Source organism: Caretta caretta, chromosome 14 (genome assembly GCF_965140235.1).
Source record: "Caretta caretta isolate rCarCar2 chromosome 14, rCarCar1.hap1, whole genome shotgun sequence".
In the NCBI taxonomy this organism is placed as follows: Eukaryota; Metazoa; Chordata; order Testudines; family Cheloniidae; genus Caretta; species Caretta caretta.
Window position 1 is genome coordinate 20,138,304 of NC_134219.1, and position 21,076 is coordinate 20,159,379.

General features: G+C 39.8%; 1 protein-coding gene across 6 annotated transcripts in view; it reads right to left on the reverse strand.

Moving 5' to 3' along the window:
- QTGAL (queuosine-tRNA galactosyltransferase) overlaps positions 1 to 21,076 on the reverse strand; it is a 304,777-nt gene that overhangs the window by 45,214 nt on the left and 238,487 nt on the right. For all 6 annotated transcript variants that reach the window (XR_012664925.1, XM_048817365.2, XM_048817362.2 and 3 more), the window contains one exon: positions 10,452 to 10,576. Coding sequence is in view for 5 of the 6 variants with exons in the window: in XM_048817365.2 (XP_048673322.2) it covers positions 10,452 to 10,576 (125 nt within the window). In the remaining variant the exon portion in view is untranslated. The remainder of the gene's footprint in view (positions 1 to 10,451; positions 10,577 to 21,076) is intronic.

Sequence of the window (21,076 nt, forward strand, 5' to 3'; positions counted from 1 at the left end):
GAATGAGTCCCCTAGACAGGGGAGGAGGCAAATGAGTACAAAACAAATCTGGTCTATTTCTTGTTTTGACCCACTCCATCTATCTTTTACATCTTTGGCTGGCAACAGACGGTGCAGAAGGACTGCATGCCATCCACATCTCATGGCTGCTCGGCAGAAGATGGTACAGTACGACTGCTAGCCATCCCCATCTCTTGCCTGCCTGGCAGAAGATGGTACAATACGACTGCTAGCAATCCTCATCTCTTGCCTGCCTGGCAGAAGATGGTACAGTACGACTGCTAGCAGTCCGTATCGCCTGCCCGCTCACCATAAGACGGTTCAATAGGACTGACTGCAGGACTAAAGAGAATGACCTGGTCAAGTCACTCCAAATTTAGTCCCTGCGCCCATGTCTGCCCAGGCGCTCCCAGCCGACGTGGCCAGGAGCACCTCGGACATGACGATGACGGCTACCAGTCGTACTGTACCGTCTGCTGCCACAAGGCAAGGGGTTGCTGCTACTGTGTAGCAATGCTGTACCGCGTCTGCCAGCACCAAGGAGACATAAGGCGACGGTTACCTGAGTGGGCTCCATGCTTGCAGTGGTATGGCGTCTGCACAGGTAACTCAGGAAAAAAGGCACGAAATGATTGTCTGCCCTTGCTTTCATGGAGGGAGGGAGGGAACGGGGGCCTGACGATATGTACCCAGAACCACCCGCGACAATGTTTTAGCCCCATCAGGCATTGGGATCTCAACCCAGAATTCCAATGGGCAGTGGAGACTGCGGGAACTGTGGGATAGCTACCCACAGTGCAACGCTCCGGAAGTCGACTCTAGCCTCGGTACTGTGGAAGCGCTCCGCCGAGTTAATGCACTTAATGCACTTAGAGCATTTTCTGTGGGGACACACACACTCAAATATATAAAACCGATTTCTAAAAAACCGACTTCTATAAATTCGACCTTATTCCGTAGTGTAGACATACCCTAAGAGTGCTGTCTAGAACCAGGAATAGCATGGAACAAGGATGAGCGAGCTACCAACACACAGTACTGGCAAAGTGCTTTGATCAGGAGTAGTAGACACATCCTAGCGATCACATCCTAGCTAAACTTGGGCCTCTTGTGACCAGAGACTGTTGATTATGCCAAATTATTTGGTGTTTTAATTATGCGGGCAAATAGGAAATGAGGTGAGAACAACCAATTGCTTTTTCTTTTCTTTCCTTTTTCTCACCTAAATCAAGATTTGTCGTGAGGTCTCCAGAGATGAAAGACCAGTCACTAACTTCCTGGCAGAATTCGGCATAATGCTGTGAGCTGTGGGTTGTTCCAAATTATTTTCATAAAGTGGGTAATGTTAAACTATGTGCAAAAAAAAATATCAAAAATTGAACGTACAGAACCTACACTGAACCTACTATTTCCCTTAATCTGGTCCTGGCATTTTTTTTTTATAAACTTTTCTGAACTTTAATACTAGAGCTCTCTCATCTACACCTTATGAAAAAACATACTTGGAGCTAAAAATCCAAAATCATTGGCAATTAAGTGCTGTGTGGTACTTATTTTAATGTCACATCTGAAAGAAACCCCCATGCCCTTTAGATTTCGTATTAGCTTCAGCAGAACAGAAAGTCATAAAGTTAATAACAACTTGTCCTTAATCTCCCAAATTCTTAAAATGCTAAATTTATATAAAAGTGAGAGTAAATGATTTTACCAGCATACACTGCAGATTTAACACTGAAAAAAGCCAAAATAACTATTTTTTCACATCACAATCAGCCAGACTGAACACCAGCAGAAATGGACACCTCTATCAAGTTACACAGACCTGACAAATCAACATGTTACACAGGCAATGCTTCTATCTGCCAGAGTTTTGGATTAATGTTTATACTGATTCACACACACAAGGCACATTATATGTAGGGAATACATGCTGGGGATTGTATCCCAGAGATCGGAAGTGTTTTAAACAAATGTGTGGGAAAACATTCGTGGATAAATACACAGTTAACTGTAAAAAAAAAAAACACCACCGTAAAAAGGAATATTACCACAATTTTTACTATATATTTAAGAGAAATCCAGATTGTTCTAATTTACAGTATTTGTAATACACTCATCATCAGATTATACATGTATGAAATGTCAGATCTTTCTCTGGAAATGTAGTTAAGATTTAGTTATGGTACAACTAGTAATTTGCTCACCATATCCCCAAGTTGCCTGTTGTTTTCCCTGCATTCCCAATGGAATCTTGGGAAGATCTTGCTTTTCCTCACAAGAAATCGTCCTTACCTCTCATCTGTGAAACCTCATATTTTCAACCATCTTTCTGACCCTGTTCACTTGGTGTGTAATTTATATGCCAAAGATCTGGAAGATGATATACATTTCTCATCCTACTTTAACTTAGATTTTTTTTTATTCCTTATTCTGCTTCTTGGTGTGTGTTATAGCAATTCAGACTTACTTATAAATCTGTAAATGGTGTCAGTAGGTCTATATGAATAAGTGTGGGGATACAACTTTAACCTCATTCCTGAATTCGGCATAATGCTGTGAGCTGTGGGTTGTTCCAAATTATTTTCATAAAGTGGGTAATGTTAAACTATGTGCAAAAAAAAATATCAAAAATTGAACGTACAGAACCTACACTGAACCTACTATTTCCCTTAATCTGGACCTGGCATTTTTTTTTATAAACTTTTCTGAACTTTAATACTAGGGAAATCTGTATTTTTATTAGAGTCTTGTTCATGTACCAGCCCTGTGATCTGAGAAACTTAAAATAGGAAGTAATACATGTAGCACTGAGGAGTGAGGATTTCTGCTGGGGATTATTAGTTGGCTTCAGAGAGCTCAGTTAACATTAGCATCTATGAGTTTTTGAGCACAGCCAATCCCATATATGGCTACTTAGCACTTCATCACTGGTGGTGGTGTCATAACTTGGAAACATTTCATACCCATAAATAAATGAACCCACTAGGAATAGCCATTCCATATGAAATTTCAGCAATGTCTTGAAGGCAAAGGGGTATACTCCCGACAGCCACGCCAGCTAATGAAAAGAACCTTGGATTTGGCACAAAGTATCTTTTAATGCAATCATAAAGGCACATTCCTGACACAGGGCTTTAGCTACTGCTGTCATCCTTTGACATTTGCCTTTTTTGTATTCTTCATAGCATGCTATATTCCCAGAAGGAAAGTTAATGGAGAGAAATATGAAGGTTAAGTATTTTTCCAGAATTAGATGTTAGTGGAAATTCTAGACTTTTGCTAGTTTCTCAAAAAGAGAGGTTAAGTGAAAAGTTTTTTTTTTAAAAAAAAGATTCTACACTGAAAAGTGACTGTGTAAAAATGGCCCCTTCTTAACACATCAGATCTGTTCTCTGTAAGTATTCAGAATCAGATCTCACTTTAGTGACATAGATACATTTTTACTCCTGTCAGAACTGAAGAATCAACACAGCTAAAGAGAACACAAGCCAGAGTCAATGCTGTTTTACACAGCGCCAACAGAATTGTTAATTATCTTCCAACTGTAGGGTCAAATTCTGCCCCCTTTTGCATCACTGCAACTCCAGTGAAGATGCAGCAGTTATACGGCTGCTGTGATGGCAGAATATGCTGCAGAATCATTACTACAAGAGCCAGGTCCAGAAAGAATCCAGCATGACTCTCAGAACTGAGGTAGTATGCATGGCTGGCAGTTTGGGAAAAAACCCTCAAAAACATCAATTTGATTCAACTGCCAGTTTCTGCTTAAAAGAGCCCTAAGCACTGCAATATCAGTAGGTGATACAGGTCAAGACTGAAAGGCAGTCACTTGCACTGTGGAGAAGTCACTTTAGTGATACCCAATACTCTAATTTGTTAGAATTTGCTCTGTAGAAGACACCTTGAAACATAAAAATGCTAAGAGCTAAAATGATAGTAATGGTTTCTTTAGTAACAAGAATTAAAACTAACCATATCCTAGTATATTCTCTGTCCATGTACCACATTGCCAGGCTATTCTGAATGCACAAAAACCCCGTTACTGTGATTCAATGTTATTAACTATGCACAGTAACATGTAATTTGTGGGATAAAACATTGCAGGACTGTCAAAGTAGAATACCAAGTTTGTTTTTGTGTTTTAAATTCTTCATAGTAAAATAAAAAGAGTGACGTTACAATCTGGCAAGCAGATACATGGCTTATTTCTCCACATTTGATATAAAACAGAATTTATACACTATATAAAAAGCAAAAAGTCAGCAATGATCATAAAGGAACAGTGCATATATCTATATACACACACTGCTTTCCGAAGTTATGTAGCTGTGTTGGTCCCAGAATATTGGAAAGACAAGGTGGGTGAGGTACTATTTTTTACTGGATGAACTTCTCGAAACTTTGTCTCTTTCACCAACAGAAGTTGGTCACATAAAATATATTATCTCACTTTGTTTCTCTACCTAGAAACACAGTATATACATATTATACATACAAACAATACATTAAAAGAATGCTATTTAGGTGATGGCAGGCAGGCGGAATATAGGAGTTTTGGATGGGGACAGGATTTGTAGGGGCAACAGATAGCATGGAGAGGAATGGATGACAGGAGCTGGGACTAGAAATATGGGATGACAAGGGGTTGTGGAATGAGGGAAACAGGAGAGGCAATGAAGGCAGCAGGAAATTTTGGTGGTATGTGGGAAAGTAGTAGAATTAGGCAGGGAATATAGGGTTGGTGGGGAATATAAGGAGTCAGGATGGGAAAGAAGAGGAGCAGAGACAGGAACATGAGGAAACAAATAGATCAGTAGCTCAAGGAAGCACCACTCTCTATTGGGCATCCATATTTGGTGGGGATTTCCCTGCACAGAGAAACCACTCCCAACAGTATGCTCAGTCTGCACTGGTTGTCCCAATGCCCCACCAGTGAGGGAAAAGCAAATGACCCTGTTCCCAAAGACTCTGATGACTGTCATGGTATATTGCTTCGGCTTATTTAATGACCATTCCGAAAAACAGAAGATTAGAATGGTCTCAGTGGACAGCCTCAGAAGACTTGGGAGGGGATGGGGAACACCCACCAGGTTGCATCTCTCAAAAGACAACTCCAGGGATGTCCCTTTTTTTAAATTTCATGCTTGCTATGAACTGCCCTACATCAGTGTTGTGTTCAGGATTGACAAGTGTAGAAAGTTCAAAGTATGTGACCACCACCATTACTAAATCAAGTAGATGCCAAAATGCATTAGATTCCCAACTAATTGGATCATTGTCCTGGACACAAGAAAATTGATAACCAGCTTCAGTGATATCTCAATAAGATGTTTTCTCTAATGCATATTTTAGGCTATATAAATAAGGTGAATAAATATAAAAACTATAATCCCCTTTGTCTGCATCATAGTTTATGGGAGATCACTTTTATGGCATCTTTTGAAGATTCATTACCAAAGAACAACTATTATGGGCAGATCCACTGATCCTCAAAAGACAAGGCAAACAGGTAAACGTTTGCATGGCATCACCATATCCTACATGCCCATTTGTAGAAAATTTAAGATAAGCCAGAGTGTTTGCATTGTGTGGTGTAACCTTGAGATTCCTTTAACAGTTTCAGGCTGCATCATATGAACAAACACTAAGTGAATGTGGGACTGAAGGGGAGAAAAGTGCGACTGACTTCTAATCAATATGATAATTAAAGACTTAGTCTGTGTGAACCAGCAATGAACACCATAACGTAGCTCACCTATTTCAGCAAAATGTAGTTTAAGGAGTGTCAAAAGAGATAATTTCAGTTATCACCTTTAGGTTTCTGGTTCACCTAGGTTGCCCCTTATGTTGGGATGTTCCCAGAACAAGTAGCTGGGATTCCTGCCTTGGGGGATAAGGGAATGCCATTTTCCCAGACTTCAAGAGCCAGTGCAGGTGCAGTAGAAGGGAACTGTAGCAACTTGCAAACAGCAATTAAAGGAAGTGCCTGAAACGAATGACACTAAAAGCAATTATTTTAGCTATACAAACCACCTCCCAGAAAAGATTCTCACACAGTTATTTTCAGTCTTTGCATTACTACATGTTCATAGCCATCAGCAACAACTACAAGGTATGATTATGCTCAGTTACTGCCAAATTGTGGTTCCCGTGATGGAAAGGATTAAGCTGCACTAGCAAAATAGCTACTGCTTTCCCAGTGGCATTGAGTTGCATTTCCTACCTTTTGTTCAATTTGTGAAAGATGGGCTTGAACAGAAAGGCTGGATCCAAATATCCCTGAAAGTGAAGAAGTTCAGATCTGGATTCTAACTTGCCATCTTGGGCCAAATACTTGAACTAGATTTTATTTCTGTTTCTTTCATTTTCTGGTGACTTTCTTGTACTGAAAATCTGTTGATAGTATATATTTTTCCATTTGGAAAATTATTCCTAAGTCTTTCATAATTTTCCCAAGATCTTTCTTGCTATGCCTCCCATGAAGCCATCAGGATGGACAGAAGTACAGGAGCCAAAATTTTGCAGGAGCGAAGTGAGGCCATTCAAGCATAGTAGTAATGTAGCTATGTAATATGTTCCTCTGCTTCTGAACAGCTATAACTATCCCATCCACACCAATAATGCAACAATGGAGCTCTGTGTTAAAATGCGCAGTGACCAGCTGAGTGAATGCAAGAATCAGGAACATCTGCTCTATGCAGCATATTTCTAGTCTGAAATGGCAGACAGAGTGACAATAAAAGCCATATGATTTAAGTTTTCTATGAGCAGTATTAACTTCTCCTCCATGTTCTTTGACCCCGCCCACACCTTGGATGGGGTTACATAAGTGAATCAACAGAGCAATACCACCAGATGCACAGACATAAGTCCCACATTTGGCCTGAGATTCTACCCATGGATGCCTGGCTTTTTATGCAGAAGAGAATCATAGAGGCTTATAACAGAGATGAATCCAAAAGTGTAAATAATTCAATGAGGGTTGGAGAGAGACCTTTTCAAATGTAAGGTTTTGAAAGAAAAAAATAACACCTTTCAATCTAAACTACAGATGGACTCTATCTCGGACTCAGGATCCAAGCACCCCAGAATTTGCAGTAAGTTCAGAACCTGATCTGAACCTTGCAGATAAAGCCCATTTCTCAGTTGACTCCTATGTCTGTACTGGTGGATGAACTGATTTGTTTTTGTTTATTTGTTCTGTTGAACTTCACGTGAACTTCATTTAATTGCTGGATTCTAATGTCCCACTGAGTTACTACATTTATACTGTTAAAAGGTTCTATTACTGTCTGAGTTCATCATCAGGTCATGGGTCATTGATTGAGACAGAGTTTGTACTGCGTCCTCTTTTTCATGAAAGACTTATTAAGCAAAGACATAGACCATGAAATGTTAGTATCATCTACTTTTCAAGCCACTAATGAGGTCATTAGTTCCTATGGTATTTCAAATGCCAAATGCAGAAGTGGAAGCGAAAGTTAAAAACGTAACTGACCTCAACTTTGTTTCAGTTCTAAAAAAATACGTTACGCTATTCTTTTTGTATGTTTATTTTAGGATGAATATAGCATTGTAGGAAATGAGGTAACTACATCATCACTTAAATGAGGTCACTTCCTCAGAAAACCATTAAAACTGGTATTTTAATACCCATTATCTCCAGCAAGCCAGTATCCCAGTCACAGTGTAAGGCAGGGAGCTGTGCAGCCTTAAAACCCTGGGTCAGAAAGGAATGGGACAAGGATCGCTGCCCAGAGACAGGTGATGGCTGGAGACTTGAGACCTGACTGGGGCACTCCTGGAGTGGACCGTGGGGGATACAAGGGCAGTCAACCTGAAACTGTGTCACTATGTTCCAGCTGACTAACAAATAAAGTCTTGTTTTGAAAAGGCTGTCTTCTGTCTCTGAAAACATCTGCTGGTTGCAGAGCTTCTAAGAGGGTAAATCTCAACAGGAGACTAAGCTCATCTGGACCTGCTGAAGGAGCCACAGTGAGAAAGAGCCAAAGACCCAGTCTGGGTGTAATATAACCAAGAGGATCCCCTTTAGCAAAGTGGAGGCCCAGGGCTGTCATTAAGAAGGGTACACTCCCAGAAAGACAGTACATAGGATGGAGACATAGCACACCCTATGGATCTAGAAAACTACTGAGACGGAACATGGAGGGATGAGCTTCTAGAAGAGGTGGAAGATACTGTAAGGCAACTTATGAAGACCTGATGTTACTAATAAGGTTAGGCTCTTGCACAGGTGACAATGAACTTCTGTTTTTCACTGTTTCTGCAACAACACACCTTGAGGTCATCCACATCAAGTGGTTCCCTAAGTTATTTACAACTTTGGCACAGCATAGTGTAGGCATCCAAGAAAAAAGATATTACACAACTTCATGTTAAAAAAAATCTCACAAAATAATACTAACAGCAACAACAATAATAATGGGGTGGGGAAGCCAACAGGAAAAATAGCAAGACAGAAAAATGAGACAGAGAAGGTGCCAATTTGGATGCCTAAAAATGCACATCTGAAACAGTTTACAGAAGTTCCACATTCTCAGTAAATGTTGTAATCCAGGATGCTTATGCCACACAACCTTGCACATATGAATAAGCAATAACTTGCAATAAACTCAGAACATGCTCATTTCCAAAAATAAGATGCTTTCCCACAGAAACAAGCAACAATCTTCCAAGAAGATTTAGCATCCTGTGGCACATGGCTGAGACGTCTGAAACTAGCTGCCAAATTGGACATACATATAAACAGAAAGAAAAACCCTTATATTTAAATAATAGTAAAAGGCATTCACCTTATATTTATTTGAAAATTAACATTTTTTCTATCTGATTTAAACAAATACTTCAGAGTTTATTATCTATATTAAAAATAGCATATAGTTGCACCCTACTACTTACCATCAGCAACTCTTTAAGAACTAACCAATGTACGGAGACAAAACCAGGTTTTTAGTTTTACTAATTAACTCTGTAGAGCCCATACAGCTAAGACTGAGGTTATGTTTAGACTGCCACAAACAAAGAAACAAAAAACCCTTGGGTTAGCTACCTGAATTAGCTAATTCAGGTTAAAATCATAGTGAAGACATGCAACTCAGCTTTTAACTTTGGTTTGTAGCTTGAGTTAAAGCTTATAGGAGACCCTGGGGGCTGAATTCAAGTTGCTAACCCTAGTTAAAAGCTGAATTGCTATGTCTTCACTCCTATTTTAACCCAAGTTAGCTAAGGTGGGTTAGTTAACCCAAGTTAGAAACATACTTTTCCCCCCAGTATAGACAGACATATCCAAAGTGAGTGAAAATCCTATTCTATTTCATGCATCTATAACAAAATGATTTAGTGTACTGCTTCAACTGCAATGCAGGAACAGGTCTCTCTGAAAAAATAACTTGGTTCACAGAGCACTTTATTAGTAGGTATGTATATGATGTACAAGAAGGAAACAGCCCAGTTTGCTTCTCAGATCCCAGGCTGAGCTTACACGACTGCCAGTTAGGAAGATCATCTTTTGATGGGTAAGATGATATAGGGAAATACCAATACCATTTTACAGAATTTCTTTTCAGGGTACAATAGCACTGTAAATGCAGTGACTTATGAGAAAGGTCTTGAAATAATTACTCTGCAACATCATGTGTTTTTCAAACTTCAGAAATTGAATCAGTTTTTTAAGTTGTTTAAGGGAGGGAAAGAAAATAGACCAGTAACAATGAAATTATCAGATGAGAAGTTCACTGCTAACTCAATTTTTTACTTTTTTAAATCAACTATTTTGTTAACATGTGACAAAACTCAATACTAAGTATGGTAGTTCTTTTTTAAATTAAAATTTCAGTTACTTCTTATTCGCTTCCTATTTCAGGACTCATGTACCAACTTTTTATCTGAAGCAAATTAAAGAAGATTAGTCATAAAAGCCTAATACTACCTGGCAATTACAGAGCATCTTTTGTTAGAGGATCTCAAAACCACGTTACAATGATTAAATAATTAAGTATAATTTCCTATGGTTAGGTATAATTATCCCCCTTTTACAAATTGGTAAACTGAGGCACAGAGTGATTAAATGACTTGGCCAAAGTTACGCAGTGAATGAGTGACAGCATTAGAACCCAAGAAGTCCTAAGAGTTCGAACACCAAGATCCCACTACTTTTCTCAAACTGGGATTATAGTGAGAAAAGAAAAGGTAAGCAGCCTGCCACTGTCAGAAGATGCCATTACTGGTATACTACATTATGCTCTCCATATCATTGCAAGATTGAGGCATAGTTAAAGCTAATTATCTTGTCACTAAGCCCCCCTATAAAAGTGCGAAAAGGAACAAGTATCTTGACCATCTACACTTGGGAAAGTGATTAACCACCTCACTTCCACTGCCAACAACGCATGAAACAAGCAAGTTTTATCTATTACAAAAATACAGCTTACTCTAGAACAGAATGAGTTGCTGCCTGTGGATGGTAGCGATACTGGAGGAGGCACTGGTCAACTCGAAAGACTCCACCACCCTTTCGGATATGTTCATAAAAGAACAGCAAGTCTTCTGGAACACCCTGTAGAGAAACAGCTCATTCAATACAAAAGCCACTGGCATTCCTCATTAAAATATTACAAGTGACAGAGTGCATATTTAATTGTTTTGCCAAATAAATATGTGACGGGTTGGATCACAGAAACCCCCTGGGAGTTGCCACCTGATGTGCCAAGACTACTACTGCTCCTGCTTTCCTGCCTTGTCAGCTTAGGACTTCAGTGCCCTGCCTGGTTTGAGCCAGGCCCACAAGCCTGCTGCAAACCCAGACCCAGGTCTGAACCACAACCCCTAACGACAGTAGGCTCAATTGAAAGCAGCTTACAGAAGTGTGCCTGTCTTTAACACTCAGATGTCCAACTCCCAATGGAGTCCAAACTCCAAATAAATCCGTTTTACCCTGTATAAAGCTTATACAGGGTAAACTCATAAATTGTTTGCCCTCTATAACACTGATAGAGAGATATGCACAGCTGTTCCCCCCCTCCCCCCAAAGTATTAATACATACTCTGGGTTAATTAATAAGTAAAAAGTGATTTTATTAAGTACAGAAAGTAGGATTTAAGTGGTTCCAAGTAGTAACAGACAGAACAAAGTGAATTACCAAGCAAAATAAAATAAAACATGCCACTCTAAGTCTAGCACAGTAATAAAAACTGAATACAGATAAAATCTCACCCTTAGAGATGTTTCAATAAGTTTCTTTCATAGACTGGAGCTGGACACCTTCCTAGTCTGGGCACAATCCTTTCCCCTGGTATAGCCCTTGTTCCAGCTCAGGTGGTAGCTAGGGGATTCCTCATGATGGCTGCCATCCTTGTTCTGATCCACCCACTTATATATCTTTTGCATGAGGCGGGAATCCTTTGTCCCTCTGGGTTCCTACCCCTCCTTCTCAGTGGAAAAAACCAGGTTAAAGATGGATTCCAGTTCAGGTGACATGATCACATGTCCTGTGAGACCCCCAAGCCTTCATTCCTCTCAGACTGACTCACAGGAAGGGCTGCCTGCAAACAGAGCTATCTATCCACAGTCAGTTGTCCTGGTTGATGGGAGCCATCAAGATTCCAAACCGCTATTAATGGCCCACACTTTGCATAACTACAATAGGCCCTTGGAGTTATATTTCATATTTCTAGTTTCAGATACAAGAGTGATACATTTATATAAATAGGATGACCACACTCAGTAGATTATAAGCTTTGTAATGATACCTTACAAGAGACATTTTGCATGAAGCATATTTTAGTTACGTTATATTCACACTGTATATATAGAGTGCGTCACAAAATAGTTTTAAAATTTGTCTCCTGAATCTCTTTTTGTGTAGACCTAAAAGTTGTCTAATGGGTCTTTAAAGAAATTTACCCAAATATAAGATAATGCTTGTTGAAAACCAGTCAACACTGCTTGAAACTGAAGCCCTGTGAGCCAATGCTGACTATGGAGACAAGAATAGCAAAAGAAAGGTCTTTTCATTTTGACCAGGCTTGTAAAGCTTTATGCATGATAGCCCCAAAAGAGGCAAACTGAACTGCTTAAAAGTTCATGAAACCTAAAATGTTAAGTAATCAAATAATTTATTTAATGGAATCTGTGACTTTATAACAGTGTTATTTACAGAGTTACAGTTCTTTCGTTGGCTCCCATTCAAAGTTTCATATTGGTCCCCACTAGGGACAGGTTAACCAGGTCCAATAAAATGAGAGCCAAACCTTTACTCAAACCTTAGACTGATTTAAGGTTTGAAAAAGTTCAGTGTTGTTTTCTTTCCTTTTAATTTTCATGAACTGGTCTCTGCTTCTGACTAGGACTGGAAGCAGCAGTGCTGAAGCAATGCAAGAAAAGTTGTTCTCCCAGAATTCCTGAACCAACACCATCTAAGAAGTATTAGAAGTCTTATGAATAAAGCTATGATTATGTCACGGAAGTCATGGAATCCGTGACTTCTATTGACCTCCATGATATTTTCTGCCCCCAGGCTGGAGCTCCCAGCCAGCTCCCCCTCCCCCCAGCTCCCAGCCCCCTCACTGGTGGAGACACCTTGCAGCTGTCCAGCCAGGGGCAATGGGGACTCCCCGCAGCTGCCCAGATGCAGCGGGCAGTCCCCACAACTGCCCAGCCATGGTGGGCGGGAAGGGGACCCCCCGCAGCTGACCAGCCGTGGCGGGCAGCTGGGGAACTCTGCAGCTCCCAGCCGTGGTCGCTGGCGGGGGACCCCCATCATGACTACCCAGCCGCCCCGGGGGCAAGGGAACCCTGTAGCATCCCAGCCCCACAGGCAGGACAACCCCGCAGCTTCCACTCCCCACGGTGGTGGGGGACCCAAGAACTCCCACTGACCGCAGCGGTGGGGGACCCGGGAGCCCCAGCAGCAGTGGGTGCTGAATCCACCTCCACATTTTGTTAGGGGCATTTTTAGTGAAAGTCAGGGACAAGTCATGGGCCGCTGTGAATTTTTGTTTATTGCCCATGACCTGTCCATGAGTTTTACTAAAATATCTGTGACAAAAACTTAGCTTTACTTATGAATAGCTGCAATATTTCTAACCTGCTTTGTAGAGCAATGAATTTGGGATAAGCAGTCCAACCATACTCCAATGATTGAGTTAGGATCTCAAACATGATCAATGAGACAACCTTGCTTCAGACTTAAAAAAAAAAAAAAAAAAAGGTCATGCCTTAGACAAAGCATAAAAGGGGCAGTGATGTGGCCAGTGGTACTCTATTACATGTTAGCCATACCTCAGATTACAAAAGCACCTTGAAAAGCATGGCCCTATTCTATATGTCATTATAAAGGATGGAAAGTATGTGTTTGTACTTAGCAATGGTGCAACCATTTTAAAAAATTAAAGTAAAACATGGTTTAAAACGTATAAATATACACATTTTCATACACTGTTTTTCTCTCCTCCCACTCATTGTTTCTGAGAGATCACATGACTATCATGCAAATAAACATACAATACAAGGAGTATTCATTCAGTATTTGAGTGTGGCACCTAGTAAAAGCTGAAGAGGCAATATAAGAAAGACAAACACGAAGAAGAGAAAGAGAGAAAAATTTATATTCACTATCTCAGGACATCAGGTAGGCAGAAACAGACTAAAGCTTATGTATTTATTGCCAGGTATTTTATTTCTACAGAAAAAATAATAAATACACTAACTAATTAAAATGATTAAAATATTCTGGCTATTGCCATAGCTTGTGTGCTCCTCACAGCATTAAGAAAATACAATTAAAATAAATAATTTCTACAAACTTGGACCCTGCCCCTCATTCAAGTTCACATTATTGGTAGTATGTGGGGAAAGAGAGGTGTAAATTTATGATTAGAGATGGAACTGTAGTGTCTGTTTTAGCAGAGAAGAGACAATTTGTTGCAATGAGTAAAAAAGGGGTTCCTGGTGGAGGCTGCTGGACACAGACTCACTCTGTGGTCCTCAGCCATGGGCAGAACACCTTACTGCAGTAGAGGCTTTCTAGCTCCCAAAGTGACTAACACAGTTTAATGTGTTGTTAATGTCATCACATTTAGAGTATACCTAAGAACTGGCCTGGACTAAACAGCCATGGAGGAACAGTTTAGTACACTAAAGGATGACTCCAGGACACACAATACAACCCCCTCTGCATTCTGGGAGAGCTCAGAACTAGAACTAGTTCTAAATTTTGCAACTCAGGTCTCTCTCTATAATTGGTTGAGCTGGAACACTGAATCTGATCCCACTCCCAAACTCTGGGGAAGTGTGGATTCAAATCCAATTGCTGGGTGACAATGGCCCATCTCTAATTGGTATGTTTATATTATGAGACACTTGCCCAGTTTTCTCATCCTAGTGCTCAGATGCTGGAGCAAGCTTTCACAGAGCTTTGTGCAGTTTGCAATTTACATGGATATCTAATGCTTCAGAGGTCACTAAAGGAATCTGGGTGAGGGTGCAGGAAGAGAAAGCAGCTGTTCCCATCAGAAAGAAAATAAAATACCATTTAGACTGAAATTCTTTGTTCCCTAAATCACACACTAAGTTGAGTCAGACTGAGTGCATGGTTTTATTAAATATCAGTCTACTGCACTTGTCAAATTCTGGTTTGGAAATATCATTACACCACTTGCAAATATTGGTAAATCATTTTCATGTGGAGTCTCATTTTCATCCTTAAAACTGCTATGGCCGAAACATTTAGCAACATATTTGAGCATAAACTGATTAAAAACAGTTATTGTCAAAATAAAATGATCCCTCTAAAACTGGGATTTGATTCTTGGACCCTATTTTCTATTTCTTCTGCTGAAAGGGGCATTTCAGAGCAATGTGCCCAGTTCCCAAGGATGAGCAGATGCCTTGCATTGCTCAGCAGTGACCTCTCAGCTAATGAAGGAGCAGCATTGCCAAAGGAAATGCATATATTTTGCAAGGGATGGAAAGATGTTGACTATGCCATGGGTCCTGCAGGGACAGGACTACTTAGGGCTCTGGGATATGTACGGTGCTTGCACTATAGCAGTTTCTTCCATTTTGAGATATTATCAGTTCTAGCTGTATTTCCCGTTTTAATCACTAGAAATCCATCTCACACTGGTATCACCTTTCAAAGTAGAAGGATCTGCAACCACTCTAGGGATATTTTTTAATGCTTTTTGAAAACTGATGGCTTTAGATAAAAGTACAGAATAACCAGATATACAGTAATGCAGCTAAAATGTATCCTGCAAATAATTTTCGCACTCCACGAAGACAGTTGAATAGCACAATATCACAAGTCAGTGAAATATGTAACAGCAACCCAGAAAATAAGCAAAAAATAACTCCAGATGCTCTTTAGAACAGTTTGTTACTACTAACATTCCACCTGGACTTATACACACCATGGCCCTTTCCACTTCTACTAGGGTTTTGTTTTGTTATAATTCTACTCCTGCTACTCAAAATTGTTCAAGACTCCAGATCACTATAGAAAAGCCATAAATTCTATAAAAAACTAGTGCAGAATTCTCTCCTTTGCCTCAGAAACTGCAGCTGGAGGGCCCTGGCTAAGATAGATATAATGTATTATCCTAGGATTTTCGTTTCAATAACATGCTTCACAAAGTTCACTAATAATGGATCATCAGCAAGGAAACTTCACATGCTTCATAAAAGGTCTTCAGTGTGTATTTTTAGTTACACAAAAGACAAATAAAAACACCTTTTTCATGTATTAAATAAGCCAACAACTAGTTCAAAAGGGGGTTCCAAGTGACAGAACCATGTAGCAAAGACGACTTAGCAGCATCTCACATCTCTTTTGAAAGGTTGGTTTACCTCTTTCCTGAAGAAGAGCTTTGTGCAGCTCAAAAGCTTGTCTCTTTCACCAACAGAAGTTGGGCTAGTAAAAGATGCTACCTCGCCCAGTTTACCGCTATCCTGGTATTTAACAGCAGGAAGAGCATTTGGGGGCAATTTTCCAACAGCAAATAGAAAACAAACCCTCTATAGATAACAATCTAGACCCTTGCAGAATTTTAACTACTCAAAATAAACCTAAACAAAAAACAAATAGAATTTTGGCTCCAGAACTCATGGTACCTATATCCTGTCTGAATACCAGTTACTGTACTGAATGTTCCTTTGTTTTTCTGTGCAGTTGCTCAGAACAGATTATCCAAATGTACTATTATTCCATACAAAACCAAAACTAAATTAAAAAACCATTAAGGTTGCAAAGTGAAGCTCTCAAAAGTTAGGTAATGTCAGAATTATAGTAGAAACTTTAATTCTGCCTCCATGTGTACGCACTATGATACAATCTTTACTTACATAATCACAAGAGAGTTTTTTCTCAAAGGACCTCAGACTCATTAAATGAGGCATCTGTTCAATATTTCCTATTATTCTCAACGTTTGCTGTATGACCCTATCTGTTAAGTTACTAGAACACAGGGATTGCCAGACTGAATCAGACCCATGGTCCATCTAAGTCTAGTATCCTATTTCCAACAATGGACAGCAGCAGAGGCTTCAGATAGGTTTCAGAGTAGCAGCCGTGTTAGTCTGTATCCGTAAAAAGAAAAGGAGTACTTGTGGCACCTTAGAGACTAACAAATATATTTATTTATGTTCTAATACATTTGTTAGTCTCTAAGGTGCCACAAGTACTCCTTTTCTTTTTCGGCTTCAGATAGTACATCAAATCCAAAAGTAGGTAAATGCATTGCCATAATGCACACCATCTTAAACATGAACTGAATAAATAATATTTTTATTTCTTCAGAGGTTTCTCGATTGCATTCATCACAATGGTATCTCAAGTGTCTCAGAAACATTAATGAATTTATCTTTAACAACTCCTGTGAGACATATTCATATCTGCATTTTACAGATGGGGAACTGAGGTAGAGAGAGTAAGAACAATATTTTCAATAGTGTCAACCAATTTTGAAAGTCCCAATTTCCAGATCCCCAACTTGAGATACTGGGGGCCTGATTTTTCACATATAAAGTACCTATTCCTAGACCTATGTCACAAGACATACCAATGGTTCAGGATGGAACACTTCATACCACTGAGCAATATACTTTGGGGGATAAGATATTTATTTGAAGGGGAGCAGAAGGGACTATTCTTCTGGCAGGTTGTTTTTGTTTAAAATGGTTGGCATTCAGATGCTTGAGTGTTCCAGGCTCTATTGTGAACAATGGATCAGTGGATATAGGGGTGGTGAGGCAGACAAAGTTGCATGAAGAAGGCAATAAATCACTTAATTCTATAATTTATCACATATCTCTACATATGTACCATAGGCACACCACACATACACTGGTTAATATTTTCAAAGTCAACTAGGGGAGTTAGCCACACAACTCCCATTAAAATTAATGGAAGTTATGTAACTAAATTTCCTAGTTGGCTCTGAAAATCTCAACCACACTTCGCATTTTCTGCTCTTCCATTTGTATAAAATGGAGAAATAAAAATTGAGACCTTTTCCTAAGAATGATGGTGCTTGCCATTAAAAAGAAGCTTGCATTACCACAGTATTCAGTATTCCCTTTATTTGAGAGCAAATGAAACAAAAAGTAGAGGGTAATACTGAGTATAGGTCTGACACTCTCCTAAATGCTTTTAAGAGAACTACCTATCTTGCATTATGGGCTCAATTCTCCATTGTTCCTGAGCTAAACATAGGTATAATGAACGGCAGGGAGGGGTGCTACTGACAATTACTCCCTAATTCTTAGCTGTTTGGCTCCAGTATAAGCTAAAGCTGGCAAGAAGGCTGCTTTAAGTTAGGTGCTGGTGGAAGATCTTCTGCCAGATGAGAATCATGCCCACATGTTCCCTCCTCCTCTGATGCATCCACACCCCACTTTGACATATCCCGCTGCTTCCTCTATGTCCTCTTCCTTTCCTCTTTACACCTAGCAGTACAGTTCCAGTGTAGGAGGTGGTGGTGGGAAAGCTGGTGTGGGAGGCAGTGAAGCTGCGTCTGTTAGCCTTGTGCGGATGGAAATTTGCCCTATATTGAGAAATCTCCAGCTGGCAAAACTGGGGAATCCAGTCCTATAGATTTTATAATTAGGTTTTACATGCCTTGTTTAAAAAAACAGGACAAGAAAGGCAAATCTACCATTGCAACTATGCTATTAATATATTAGGAAAATCTGAATTGTGTGGAAGGAGAGCTAGCCAAGTTTCTTGATCAGAACACTCGAGAAATCAGGCTGTAATTGGGAACACTTTTTTTTCTTACCGATAAGCGTATGATGGAAAAGGCTGGAACCAGAGGGAGCCAAATTTATCTCAGTCCTCAGAGGAATCTCAAAGTGTTGAGAGAAAGAGTGAGTGGAAGAGGAAATAACTTTTGTCTCCATACTTACCTGATTAATGAAGTATTTTAGCAGGATTCTGCTGCCAAAGTTTTAAAGCTTATTCATTCCATACCTTATACCGTAGGCCATGCATTTAAAAAAAACAACTCCAAAACACTGCAATAGTAATATTACATTGGAGTTGCACTAAAAGCCATTCAACTGATTAAATGGAAACAACATAGTACAAAACAGTTATAGAATGAACTTCCAAATTCTTATTGATCAAAATACTTATTCCTAGAAAGACCCAAGAGCTAAATTTTAAAATTACAGCAGCAGCATGTGCTGTGGTGTTAGCAGCATGTTGCTGGATATACATCTGGCACAAGAGACATCCTGTCTCAAAGAAAGTTCACTCACTTCAGGCCAACACACTGTACTGAAGGGGACTTTTTAAGGCTCATCTCAGCAACAGGAACATGCTTGCTAAAACTGCTGCCTTCTAGAGCAGTGCCTCGCAACCTTTCCAGACTACTGTACCTCTGTCAGGAGTCTGATTGGTCTTGTGTACCCTCTACACCTCACTTAAAAACTACTTGCTTACAAAATCAGACATAAAAATACAAAAATGTCACAGCACAGTATTACTGGAAAATTGCTTATTTTCTCATTTTACTATATAATTATAAGGTAAATCAACTAGAATATAAATATTGTACTTACATTTCAGTGTATAGTATATAAAGCAGTATAAACAAGTTGTCTGTATGAAATTTTAGTTTGTACTGACTTTGTTAGTGCTTTTTACATAGCCTGTTTTAAAACTGTGCAAATATCTAGATGAGTTGCTGTACCCCCTGGAAGACCTCTGCGTATTCCCAGGAGTATGCATACCCCTAGTTGAGAACCACTGCCCTAGAGTTTACTGCTGATGAGAGCACATGTGCTTGTGAACCGCTGTCCAATCGCTGGAAGTTGAAGCTAGATAAAAAATTGCACCTTGCCTAAATGTAGCTGTTAGGGTAATTAATAATTGGAACAATTTACCAAGGGATGTGATGGGTTCCCCATCACTTGAAGTCTTCAAATCAAGATTGCCTGTCTTTCTAAAATATAAGATCTAGCTCAACCACTAAATACAGCCTTGAGGCAGAAATTATTCAGTGACAGTCTATGATCTGGGGTATACAGCAGGTCAGTCTAGATAATCACACGGATCCTTTCTGGCTTTAGAATCTATGGAATTATGTCCCATTTGTAGCTAACCATGGATCTACAGCGACACTGAATACCACAATATGACTGGTGGGCCTAGCAGCTGGCACCACATGCACTGTGGCAGACTGCCATCTGTTATTCCCAGGCCATCTGGGATAATTCCATCTTGCACACCCTGGTGTAGCTTCTTATGGTATGTCTACACTGCAAAGTGAAGGTGTGATTGTAACATGGGTAGGCAGATCCAATTTAGCTTTAATCTAGCTAGCACAGGTAACACAATAGACACAATAGCATTGTAGATGTGGTATCATGGGATTCAGTGTGGGCTACACCAGTCTGGTTGCTAGCCTGTGCTGAAGCCCATGCCACCATGTCTACACTAAAGCTAACACAAGTACGCCTACCCATGCTGCAATCGCATCTTAACTTTGCAGTGTAGACATAGCCTTAGACGTTTCAAGCAAGCTAGATTTGTGGGTATGCACTGAATTTTTTTTCCAATGCTGAGCATTGACTGACAGAACATAATCCAAAATCTCCAGGATCTTATAGGCTTGGTACTCTATCTTTGCATACGTTACATGAAATTTTTCTGTTTTAAGAAAATCTTGTTAACTTTATTTCATGAAACTGTTATTAGTTTGACTTCCATTAGGACAGTCACCAGAAATAGGCTGGAGGACCCATTAGAAGTCACCTCTTAAATTATGACAGGTTTCAGAGTAACAGCCGTGTTAGTCTGTATTCGCAAAAAGAAAAGGAGTACTTGTGACACCTTAGAGACTAACCAATTTATTTGAGCATAAGCTTTCGTGAGCTACAGCTCACTTCATCGGATGCATACTGTGGAAAGTATGGAAAGTACACAAAATCTTTTTATACACACAAAGCATGAAAAAATGGGTGTTTACCACTACAAAAGGTTTTCTCTCCCCCTACCCCACTCTCCTGCTGGTAACAGCTTATCTAAAGTGATCACTCTCCTTACAATAACAGGTTTCAGAGTAACAGCCGTGTTAGTCTGTATTCGCAAAAAGAAAAGGAGTACTTGTGGCACCTTAGAGACTAACCAATTTATTTGAGCATGAACTTTCGTGAGCTACAGCTCACTTCATCGGATGCATACCGTGGAAACTGCAGCAGACTTTATATACACACAGAGAATATGAAACAATACCTCCTCCCACCCCACTAGATGTTTTTGTTAAACCCTGGATTTGTGCTGGAAATGGCCCACCTTGATTATCATACACATTGTAAGGAGAGTGATCACTTTAGATAAGCTGTTACCAGCAGGAGAGTGGGGTGGGGGGTGAGAAAACCTTTTGTAGTGGTAAACACCCATTTTTTCATGCTTTGTGTGTATAAAAAGATCTTGTGTACTTTCCATACTTTCCACAGTATGCATCCGATGAAGTGAGCTGTAGCTCACGAAAGCTTATGCTCAAATAAATTGGTTAGTCTCTAAGGTGCCACAAGTACTCTTTTTCTCTTAAA